A 12,984-nucleotide genomic window follows, 5' to 3' on the forward strand; every position below is an offset into this window, starting at 1 on the left:
CTGATGTGTGTTTTGGAAAGGCAGTCCGTTTTGGAAAGAGGCAGTGAGGAAAATAAACTCAGAATAGGGGAGACATAAAGCATGCAGGTTTCTCCCCATCACATATAAAGGACTATTTCTGTTCTGATTAACGGTGCAATCCTAAAAAGTCAATATTAATAGTCAAGCCCTATGCAGCATTTAGTGCATCCAAGTCATTTCATCTTTTCAACAGTCCTCTGTAAAATGGGGATAATAATTCCTATCGATTGAGTTATTGTGAAGACAAAAGAAGTGATGACACAATTTTGTATGTAAGGCTCATAGCTCAGCGTCTGGCATGTGGTCAATTCTCAGAAATGGTTCTTTACTAGCTTGCATCAGCTCCAACCTTCCTCCTTTGAGATTCTGCATCAGCCTCTGTGTTGTAAGGTACTTACTCAAGGACTTTTCTTTCACCATCAAAGACTTTTGGGGTGGGGGTGGGGGCGGGGAGGAGGAAGGGTCTTGGAGTGATTCTGACTCAGCATCATTCAGGTCTAGAAGCCTAAGGTTTCTGAAACGCTGGTCTCCAGGGAGCGAAGATTGGGGTGGTTTTTTTTGGTCGTCTTTACCCAAGTGACCCTGTTCTTTCAAATGCCTGTTATACCTCTGAAGGCAATGTTTCATCTATTTTTATTAATTTGTGAGCAGAAATAATAAATACACATCAAACTATAAAAACTCAGAAAGTTTCAGTTTAAAGCTGAGATCAAGTTTAAAAAAAAACACAGTGCAGTTACTGTGATGCTCAATGACAGAAATTATTACTGTGATCTCTGTTAATTAGACATAAATGCTATTTCATTCCCGTAAATAACAGTAATGACTGGGTAGGGCTGGACATGTCTCAGAGATGGCTCTGCAGACTGGTCAGGTGGTCCCGCTGGATGTCTAGAAGGAAGGGATCAGGATGAGGACAGCAGGAGCTCTGAGAGCTTCAGATATAGAAGTCTTTAGGAAAAGACAGGGCCAGAGCGCTTCCCTTCAAAGCCTGTTTATACGCAGTCCTCAGCCTGAGGCCAACATTTGGGATCCTTCAGTCCCTGTCAAGAAAGGACATGTCACCCAGCACTGAGGGACTGGATGGGGACCCCCATGTTTTCCAGCCCCTAGTCCAAGGACGTCTGCATGCTTCCTGCCCCTCTTCCAACTCTTGGATCTAAATGGAGCAGTGCACCAGCCATGGGGTAAAGATGGCTGACCAGGGCGTGCTCTGCGTGGGGCTGGAGCACAGCACTGCAGCTTGCTCTGGGTGGGCCTGGGCCTTTCTCTGGCGTGGTGTCAGAGGACACTTTTCTCCCCTAGCTACTCTTTGGTAGGTCTCACTCTTAGTCCTATTCAGTGCTGTTGCCTTTCATTAACATTTGTGGCAAGCCTGGGTTTGCTTTTCAACTTGATGTGGCCAACAGTGGCTTTCTAGAGCTCTATCCGAGGCAGACACTCGTGTCCGTGAGTGACAGCTCTCTTGGCCACAAGTCAGCCAGGCAGAGATATTAATTTGAATTCTGGGCTTCCAATCAAATATTCAGAAATGGACACTTCACCCTTTGAAAGTTGCAAAGTAAACAGAACCTCAGCTTGGGAAGCAAATGTATTTCAGATTATTTAAACTGAAATTCTAAAGTGGATGGGAGAGTCAGTGGTTCCAACAACTTCAATGAGCGAATTTCAGGCAAAAGCACAGAGAACAAGTATGATAGAATATCAAAGTTGTCCTCATAACACCAAACTCCCCTTAATCTGCTCACATCTTGGGAATGTTTGTCTCGTCTTTTAGCGATTATCATCTTTAAACTGTGTTGCCCTACAGTTTGAGTGGTTTTCATCAATTAGTAAAAACCCATACCCATGTCCTTATAAGTGTTTGTTTTTCTTTCATATCATCAGTTCAGAGACACTTAATGCAACACCAAGAAAACATGCTCGCCCAATGGCAAAAAGCCACATTTCATCTTCCTTCCAAGTCATTTCACCACTCTGTATTTACATTTCTGGCTCTGTGTTAACTATGTTTTAATCAAAGTGTCCTTTAAAACTCTGCTACACAAAGTACAGACCAGCAGCATCTGCGTCACTTGGGCGCTTGTCAGGAACTCAGACTCTTCGGCCATTCCCCAGACTTATCCAATTAGACTCTGCAATCCCCTGGTGAGTCATGCTATAGTGAGAGAACCCACCTCAGAAGATGATGTGAATCTCATGAATCTATAATCTACAAAAAAAAAAAGAGCAAATACTTCCACATTAAAAACTCAAATACTACAGGACATACGTGGGCATAAACAATCATAATGATGCGTGCCAACGTGCGTGCCGTGTGTAGACCTGTTACAAGGGCCTTACACGTGTTAGCTCATGATTCACTACAAGACAGGAGGTAGGTACTTCTCCCATGCTGTACGGGAAGTACAAAGGCCCAGAGAGCTGATCAAGCTTGGACAAGACCAGATAGTAAATCGGTGGGAGAGGCAGGATTTGAACCCAGGCAATCTAACTTCAGAGGGAATGTTTTAACCATTACACTCTACCACCCCCCAGCAGTGTACAGCTGCATTCAGGAAATAAAAAGTTTATCCAGGACCTGAAAGAAAAAGCTAGGTTGCTTAAAGACCATTATTTCAAGCTCAGTAACATTTAGAAGCAGAGACCAGTTGAGCTGGACACCACAAAACTCTAACAGAACTCCCTCAGGTGTTATCTGAGGACAGCGGGACTCAGCGGGGATGTGCGACACCCAATGGTTTTTCCAAAGAAGTGGAAACTTGGAGGTCAGGCAGGTCTCCGCCTGCTCTGGACTTCCGACCATGTCCTTTGCCTCTTGAATGCCACCTCCTAATTTTTTGGGGGTTTTGCTCTTCCAAAGACACTTCACACACACATCAAATGATATCAAATGTCAGCTTTCTCCTTTCTTAATGTCCTATCAAAATCTGAGAATATCCATGGTGCTTTGATAAGTTATTTTGTATCCTATTTGAAATCTCATAAAAAAAAAAGGCTGGAAGGGGAAGGTTGTGATTATAAATCACACTTGAATAGCTCTAGTACTAAACACTTGGCAATTTACATTCAAAATATGACGGGGAACTTTCAGATGTGATAGCCAAAACACTCCTTTGATGAAAATCAGTCCTGCCAGCTCTTGAGCATTAATTAAGATAGAATCTCAGTCTGGGCTCCAAAGAGTCATTTACCTGCTCGAGTCTCAGCTCCACTGTTACATTTCTAGATGAAAGGAGGCTGGAAGTCCAAGCCCAAGTTCATATGGCTATGGGATTTCTGCCATCTCATCTAAGATGCCTATTTTTAACCAAATGACACTTTCTATCAAAGGTTAGTGTCCCATAAGAATTCTCTCAAACCCAGAACACCTGCAGAATGCCAGTGGGGGCAGTTTCTGGAACAGACTTCAAAAGTCCAAGGAGGCTGAAAACTCCCTGTTTAAAGTACAGCTTCTGCTGTAAAAGGCACCAGACGACTTCCATTTGGAAGCCTGTCCTATCTGGTAGAAAGCAAGATAAACTATGCCATGCCCTCAAAACCCACCCTGATGATGCCGACCACTTCTGGACCCATCCACAGTGGCCTTTCCATAGCCTCCACTTAGAGTTAAGAAAGGAGTTCCTGACCCAGTGAGCAAAGATCGCTGTGTCCCTTTGGAAGCACGTGGTGTAGACATAAATCACTTAATAATTGAAATGCCAGCGCGAGACACGGCAACTCCCAGAGAAGGAAAACACAGAGCGGGCGCAGTTGCCAGACCTCACGGTCCAGGCGGCTGGGGGCAGGTAGCAGGCCACCGCCAGGCACGCAGAGCATCGGCCATCAGGGCTCAGACACTCCGAGAATCCATCCCAGCTGCCCCAGTCACGAGCACCTACCTTGCACTGCCCAGACACGCAGATGGCCGTGCCGTTCTGGCCGCAGGGGGTGCCGTCAATGACCTTCTCCGCTTGCCGGACGTAGAAGCGGTACCCCACTGCCTGGCAGTTCAGCTCACACTTCCGATTGCCCTTTACTACCCAAAACAAAACAAAAACAAAAACAAACAAACTGTTAGCATCTTTTTCTTCCTGTATTTTTATTAACATAAAGGTCACATAATACAAAATTAACCATTTTAACCAAAGTGTACAATTCAGTGTTTTTTAGTATATTCACAATGTTGTATAACCATTACCACTAATTCCAGAGCATTTCCATTGCCCCCAAATGAAGCCCTGGACCTGTTAGCTATCCCTCCCAATTTCCCTCCCCCACCCCTTTTTGGTAACCACCAATCTACTTTCTGTCTCCGTGGGTTTGCCTATTCTGGACATTTTATCACCACATGCTTTTTAAGACTGCATGAACATGATTATCTGTCTCCATATTTAACGGTAGAGGGAAGGGACTGTATGTAGCCTGATCGACTGGCATATGTAGAGATTCAATGCTGAGTATTATAAAGGAATTCTTAAAGAATCTCACAATGCAAATAATACTCTACTTTCAGACATCTTCCCATACTTTGCCATAGTCATAATTATATTTTATGTATCAGAAATCACAGTGAGCACACAGTTTTAATGATCTGCCTTTTAAAAAAAAACTTAAAAACTATTCGGTTATATCATCTTTATGCTCTTTTAAATGGCTGGAGATTCCTGTGATAATTCCTCCATTATGAGATATTTCAGTGGTTTCCCCATCACCTTAGGTTGAAATCCAAACTCTTAAACAAGGGATAACATATCTTTCAAGAGCTGAACCTCGCTTGCCTTTATAGTCTCATTTCCTACCATTTTCCTAAGTCTAGATTCTCTACCAAACTAAACACTTCCTCTGTCCAGCCATTGCTTAACTGGTTAGCATCTGTTTCTACTTTGTTCTAGTTCCCAGGTCACCTCTTCCAGGAAGCCCTCCATGGATCCTGATCTCACCTATATATCCACCCATCGCAGGCTTATCTGGCCTTCTCTACTATAGGGTTAACCAAGCTGCACTGAAACATGGTCTTGAGGGACCATAGGGAGGTACGTGTCTGACTTATTCACTTTTGTATCCCCAGCATTCAGTACAAAGCTGTACACATAGGAAATGCTCAACAAATCCCCAAGGAATAAAAAAAAAGGGATGGATAAATGAATATTGGCACTTTTTTTGGTTGGCCTTTCTCTCCCTTCTCCCCACTCAGAATATTTCTCTATATTTCTATCACTTCACAGAGAGCCTGGCACACAGGTGCTCAATAAATGCTAAATTAATCACCACTACAACTATTATCTCCAGAGCAATTTAGTAGCCTTCAAAATAAGAATGAGAAACATTTCCAGGCAAGATATATTTCCATATCTAAAAGAGACAGACAAGCCAAGTACACGCTGGTTTTTTTCAACTGTTTTTGGAGAGAAGACTAATGCTATGCTCAGCCATAGACAGCATGCTCCAAGGTCATGCCTTTGTCTGAAAATCTGATTCCTGGATTGGATAATACTGACTTTTTCCTACACAAGACAATACATCATATTTTCCCCAGTGTGGCTGCCTGACTGTCATAGCAATGAACTTCCTTCTCCTCCAAAGCCATTGAAAACTGCTACCAGGAAATAATATGGAGCCCTGGGACCACGTGGTTTAGGAAAGACTGAATCTTCTATATATCCTGAGCTGTCTCTTACAAGTCAAGAGACTTGGTTTCTTACCCTGCCTGCCCAAAAGATATAAGAGGTGATCTTGGGAAAAAAAATTAAAGAATACCAAAGATGAAAACACCTTTGGGAATCATCTAAAACTAAACCATCATTATATAGATTAACACACACACACACACACACACACACACACACACACACACGGCCAAAAAAATGACGTGGTAGGACAGAGGTAAAACTAGTTTCCTACAACTTGCTTTCTCATGTCATCTATCTATCTATCTAGACGCTGTTTCCTCTCTTCCCAGCTCCTCACTTTCTGAAGTGACAGCAGGAAGTATCCAGGTGCCTTGCATCTTAAGTAATAAGAGTGTCTGAAAGGCAGCCTCGTATGGGGCAAGAGTTTTGAGTTCTCACTTCTCTTGGCTTCCTCCCAACCATCTCTATTCTTTGCAACCACTATTTTATTTCTCAATATCTGTAATCACCCTACCAAAGAACATTCTGAGAGCCAAAAAACATGGCCAAACCTGAGATAATTATGGCAGAATCTCCAAATGGCTACATGAAAATAACCCAGAGGAATGGCCTTAAATCTGGGCTCTTCCTACCTGTGCCCAAACCAGCCACTAGCTCTGACCCTCTGACTACGTGGCTTTGACAGTGTCCCTGCCTTCTCAGACTTGAAACGAGGCAAAAGGGGGATCTCAGCAGATAACTGAAACCTGTGGACAAGAACCTTCCTAACAAAACTGCCTAGATCCTGCTGCCTTAGCAATACTCAGCCTAGTACTTCTCATAAAATTACATAAGAACTGACATCTCTAAACTCTGCACATACTCCCCAACCACTTTAAAATTTCAAATAAAAATACATTTTTATGCGGGGCTTCAGTTTAAGATTTTTCACCAAGAGTCACTTCATTCCTTTTATTTTCCTTGAACAGAATTACAATTCTGATGACAGGAGCTGCTTCTCTAAGCCAGTTTTGTCATGGTTTTATCATGGAGACAACAGAGGAGTGGCCACGAGGTAGGTGCAATCGGATAAGGTAAGTGGGCACATCCTTCTACTTCCTGTTTATCTCCCTATTATTCCTCTCCTTCTCTGTTTTCACCCACTTACTAAATGTCCTCCCCACCCCCAATAGGAACACCTTGACCTTCCACACACTCAGGCAGTGATTCCCCATGTGGATGCAGGACCAGAAGCATCCCCATCACCTGGGAACTTGTTGAAAATGCAAATTCTTGGGCCTTACCTCTAACACCTAAGTCAGAAACTCTGGGGGTGGAGCTGGGCAGCCTGTATTTTAACAAGCCCTCCAGGTGGTTCTGGTGCACAGTGGTTTCCTTGGAACCACTGCTCCAAGGAAAATCAAGAGTGAACAATTCCATTGATTCCATTCCCACACTCTACTCCATGTCCCGAGACTATATGTATATATAATTATAGTTGACATACAATATTATTCAACATCAAAAAACTAAAAAAAAAAAAGGCACAGCCAAAAAGAAAAAAAAGAGTGAACAGACTTGCAGGCAGCTGACAATTCTTATTTTGAATTAAGGGTGTTCAAATTCCATGTCTGAATTTAAATTTAATATAAGCACTATCTTGAATTAAATTTAGGATATTGCCAGGTATTTGGATCCCTGATAGCAAAAAAAATGCCCCCCGATAATTAAAAAAAAAAGTTGGAGAATATAAAAGAAAATTCAGATTAGTTAGAATAAAGCAGTTAGCAGTTAAAGGGTTAACTCTCAAATAAAAGTTAAATATTTAAGCCAAGCATTGAGCTCTGTTCCCTTGGAAAAGCCATTAATATGAGTAAAGACACTTTTGCTTGTGTAAAAAACAAAGAAAATAGGAAAGAAATTAACATTTATAAAATTTTGGAAGGTGGAAAGCAGAAAAGACCCATGGTAATGACTTAGTAAGACCCAAGCAAACTGATCCTAAAATGAAGTAAAGCAAGAAATCTACCTATATCATAGCATTTCCAAATGGTAACTTTGGAAATAAAGAAGAATGAGTCCTATAAACAGAGAAACTGTCTGTAAGGGTGTTTAAGAAGCAGTTAGAGGTTCCACTTTCCAGAATGGTTGGCTAAATCCTCTGAAAATGAACTCTTTTATAAAAGCAATGAGAACACTTGCAAAAGACAACTGAAATATGATTCTAATAATAGACAAAATAGACTTTAAGACAAAAATTATTAAGGACAAATAAAGCACTTTATAATGATAAAGAGTCAATCCATCAGGAAGCCAACAACAGAGGCCCAAAGTACATGAAGCTGAACCTGAGAGAATCTAAAGGAGAACTAGACAATTCAATAATAATAGTTTGAAATGTTGATACCCCACTTTCAATAATGGATGGAACAACTAGACGTAAGATCAACAAGGATACAGGAGACTTGACCAACACTATAAGCCAACTATACCTAATAGACAGCTATAGAGCACACCACTCAACAATAACAGAATTCACATTCTTCTCAAGTGCACTTTCCAGAAAGGAACAAATGTCAGGTCATAAGACAAACCTCACTATATTTTAAAGGACTGAAATCATACAAAGTAGCTTACTGACCACAATGGAATAAAATTAGGAATTAATAACAAAAAGAAATTTGGGGATTTCAAAAATATGTGGAAATTAACATATTTCTAAATAACTGATCAAGGAAAAAAAGCACATGGAAAATTAGAAAATACTTTGAGATTAATAAAAATTAAAAAAAAAACTTATGGGCTACAGTTATAGCAGTGCTTAGAGGGAAAATTATAGTTGTAAACATCTTGTTAAAAAAACATCTCAAATCAACAACCTAATATCCTACCTTAAGAACTGGAAAAAGAAGAGCTAAATATACTAAACCCAAAGCCAACAGAATGAAGGAGATCAGAATGTAAATAAATTAAATAGAGAAGGGGGAGACAATAGAGAAAATCTATGAAACCCAAAGCTGGTTATCTGAAAAGATGAATAAAATTGAGAAACTTTTATATAGACTGACCTAAAATAAGAGAAGGAAGACTCAAAATACTAAAACAAAGAATAAAGAGGCAACATTACTACTGATATTACAGAAGTAAAAAGGACTTCTTTCCCGGGAGATTAGTCAAGAAAAATAGAAGATATACAGATTAAAAAGAAATAAGTAAAACTACCTGCGTTTACAGAGGACATGATCTTGCATTAGAAAATCCAAAAAAAACGCAACAAAAATTACTTCAAGCAAGCTCATCAGGGTTATAGGATACAAGATCAATATACAAAAACCAGTTTTATTTCCATATACTATCAATGAGCAATCTGAAAGTGAAATTAAGAACACAGTTCCATCAAAAAGAATAAAATACTTAGAAATAAATTTAACAACAAAAAAAATAAGACTTAGTTAGACACTAAAACTTCCATACATTGTTGAAAGACATTAAGGAAGATCTAAATAAATGGAATGATATCCCATATTAATGAATCAACAGACTTTATATTGTTAAGATGGCAATATTCCCCAGATTTTCAGATTCACTCACTCTCAATCAGAATACCAGCTAACTTTTTTGGTAGAAATTGACAAGCTGATCTTAAAATTTGTATTGCAATGCAAGGGGCCAAGAATAGCCAAAACTACCTTGAAAAAAAAAAAGAAAGCTGGAGGACTCAGATTTTCTGATTTTAATAAAGTGTGATATTATCCTAAAGTTAGATATATAGAGCAGTGGGATAGAATTGAAAATCCAGAAATAAACTCTTACATTTTTTGTCCACTAATTTGTGATGAGGGTGCCAAAACAAGTCAATCATGGAAGAATTGTCTTTGTCACAAATGATGTTGGGACAACTTTGCATATATACACACAAAAGAATGAAGTTAATCCTCTATCTCATACCATATACAAAAACTAATTCAAAATGGATTATCAACCTAAATGTAAAAGCTAAAACTATAAAATTCTTAGAAAAAAAAAACAGGTATAAATCTTCATGATCTTGAATTAGTCACTGGTTTCTTAGGTGATACAGCAAAAGCACAAGTGGCAAAAGAAAAAATAAACAAATTGGACTTCATCATAGAACTCTGTTGAGAAAACGAAATGACGGCCCACTGAATGAGACAAAATTTTTGCAAATCACATATCAGATAATGGACTTGTATCCAGAATCTATAAAGAACTTTTATAATTCAACAATAAAAAGATAAACCAACTAAAAATAGACAAAGAATCCAAATATACATTTCTCCAAGGAAGATATACAAATGGATAATAAGCACATGAAAAGATGTTCAATATCATCAGTTATTAGGGAAATATAAATCAAAATCACATATAAATCATTAGCAAAATAAAAATCAAAACCACTTCACATTCGAAGGATGGCTAAAATAATAATAATAATAATAATAATAATAATAATAATAATAATAATAATAATAAGTGTTAGCAAGGATGTACAGAAATCAGAACCCTTGTATAACACTGATAAGATTGTAAAATGGAACAGTTCCTTAGAATACATTTGGCAGTTCTTCAGAATATCAAATGCAGTTACCATATGACCCCAAAATTCTACTTCTAGGTATATACTTATGAGAAATGAAAACATACGTTTCATGTTCAAATTGTACATAAATATTCATAGCAACATTATTCATAATAGCTATTATAAAAAGTAGAAACAATCCAAATGTCCTTCAGTAAATTAATGTGTAATTAATTTACAAAATGTGTAATATCAACACATGGAATATTATTCAAAGATAAAAAGTAACTGTGAAGCACTGATACATGCTATGACATAGATAAATCCTGAAAATGTTATGCTAAGTGAAAGAAGCCAGTCACAAAAAGCCACATCTTTTATAATTATATTTAATGTCCAGAATAGGCAAATCTATAGAGGCAGAAAGATTAGTGGTTGCCCAGGGGCTGGAGGAAGGAGAGAATGTGGAATGACTTCTAATGGGTATGAACTTTTTTCTTGGAGTGATGAAAACGTTCTGAAATGATGTACAGTAAAACCTTCAATTGCGAGTAACGTGGTTTGCAAGTGTTCTGCAAGATGAGCAAACATTTCTAATACATTTTAACATGGTAAATGAGCGATGTCTTGCAATACGAGTAGTTTATTTCCGGAACAAATTATGCTCGCAAACCAAGGTATTACTATATTGGTGATGGTTGCACAACTTTCTAAATATACTACAACCACTAAATTGAACTATTTAAATTGGTGGCTTTCATGGTTATGTGAATTTTATCTCAATAAATCTATTTTTTTTTTAAAGAAAAGCAGCAGTAGTTTGTTTCCTGGATCCCCAGGAATCATCAAGTAAAGAACTCAAGAAAATTTCTGTTTCCAGATTGAAGGAGCCCAGGAAGTGCCCAGAACAATGGTGGTAGGCGTGGGATTTGATTTTACCCTCCTTATCATTAATAACTTAGCCTGTTACTGTTTCATGGATACAGACAGAAGATATGACTCCTCAGTCAGAGATAAAAGACTTCATTTCTCAAGAAAGAGCAAGCAGAATGAGCATCAGCGTGTTTGTGTCAATTCCCCTTGCCCCAAGGTCCCATGGGGGCAACGTGCAGGAGCCCAGATGGGTGCTGCAGACCAGTGGTTTTGCACTGCAGCTCAGGAGCACTGAGCTTGAGGAACCCATTGCTTTTTTGGGAAGCAACAAGGGGCCCTGCTCTCTGTCCTGCACAGAAATGGGCTGCACCCCTCAAGGTTGCTCACTGCAAACACAACCCTCAGAAAGGACCTGGTTTAAAAGTGGTCAGGGTCTTGCATTCTCGGCAATCTTCACTAGACCTGTAGGAGCGCAAGGGACCCACAGGGAAGTCTCCTGATAAATGGATAATAACGAACAACACCAAGGCTGTGAAATTTCAAGACACTTGGAATAAAGAAAAGATAACACAAACTACCAGAGAGGAAACAAATAAAATGGTATTGGATTTCTCAACAATAACTGAAAAACTAGAAGATAACAGCAATGCCTCATAATTTTTGAGGGAAAGCATTTCCAAATTAGAATTACATATCTAGTCAAATACTCAGCCTACAAAAAAATAAAGGCGTTTTCAGAAATTCAATTCTCACACCATTTATCTCTCATGTACCCTTGCTGGAGAATGTTTTCTATCACAATGAAGGAATAAACCAAGAAAGAAGAATGTATGGGATCCAGGAAATCGAATATATAACCCAAGAGAGAAGCAAGTCTTTAACCAGGACTTGGGTAAAGAGACCCTGATAAGACAGATGTGCCCTAAGGAAAGAATGGAGCAGGTAAGAAGGTTCTATGAGATGTTTCTTCAAGAAAATGAAATGGATAAAATACATAATAAATTTTAGGATATTGTGATTGTAAGATATTGAGATGTCAAGTTATTGAAAAAAGATTTGCACAATTTGGAGAGCTTGGGGTTGCATAAGTGTGAAGCACAAAGAAAAGAAGACAAATTAAAAACAAAAGGCATTTATTAACAAGAGAGAAAAAAATGGAATTCAGGAAAATAAAAGTAATCACAGTACATGAAGTGGATACTACAGTGTGATGCCCAGATTATCGACCATGACCATCCATTAGCTGAGAGTGTTGCCTGCTGGTAGCTGACAGCTGTGTCTTTCTGGAACTGGCCATCAGCCTCAGGGAGCCCCTCACCCAAGGTTGAACTTCCTCCCCAAAGATAGACACCATCCAGTGACTGGTCTATGTGGTATTACAAATGCCCACCCAGGCTCAATTCCAGGTAACTCTGCAGGGCTTATCCCAGCTCAGAGCTTCCTGTGGGACCAGGTGCAATTTTGTGTGACTGTCCCAGCCCATCTGCTCCCTCTGTCCAATCCTGGATCTCACAGTGTTCCAGGTTCACTCCCCGATAAACACTGGGCACAAATCTCTACCTCAGGATCAATGTCCTGGAGATCTGACATAAGCTAGTGCACTATATGGCTCTGCTATGAAGATTATGCACAAGGTCACCATGTAAGAAACTGCTATTAATCTAACTGAAATTACAACATAATTATGATAAGAGGGTGTGGGATGGGAAGAGTCCACATGCAGTGAGGTGGAGAGAGAGAATGATGAAAAAGGGATACATCCTCATTTTCAACAGAAAACACTGAAAAATCCAGGAGAAACAATGTAAGCATTATTTAGTGATAAGAAGGTAAATATCAAAAGGACAGTTAAAATAGTCAGGGAGTAAGAAATGTTGGTGTGGGCCGGCCGAGTGGCGCGATGGTTGAGAACTGGCTTGGGATGCCAGAGGGCCCCGGTTCAGATCCCACACATGAGGG

General features: G+C 39.4%; 1 protein-coding gene across 4 annotated transcripts in view; it reads right to left on the minus strand.

Annotated features, from left to right (window-relative positions):
* The window catches only part of THSD4 (thrombospondin type 1 domain containing 4), a 639,484-nt gene that overhangs the window by 351,675 nt on the left and 274,825 nt on the right, over nt 1–12,984 (minus strand). For all 4 annotated transcript variants that reach the window (XM_019659629.1, XM_019659633.1, XM_019659631.1 and 1 more), the window contains one exon: nt 3,903–4,039. In XM_019659629.1, the coding sequence (XP_019515174.1) occupies nt 3,903–4,039 (137 nt within the window). The remainder of the gene's footprint in view (nt 1–3,902; nt 4,040–12,984) is intronic.

This window comes from Hipposideros armiger, unplaced genomic scaffold, assembly GCF_001890085.2.
Source record: "Hipposideros armiger isolate ML-2016 unplaced genomic scaffold, ASM189008v1 scaffold_302, whole genome shotgun sequence".
Lineage (NCBI taxonomy): Eukaryota > Metazoa > Chordata > Mammalia > Chiroptera > Hipposideridae > Hipposideros > Hipposideros armiger.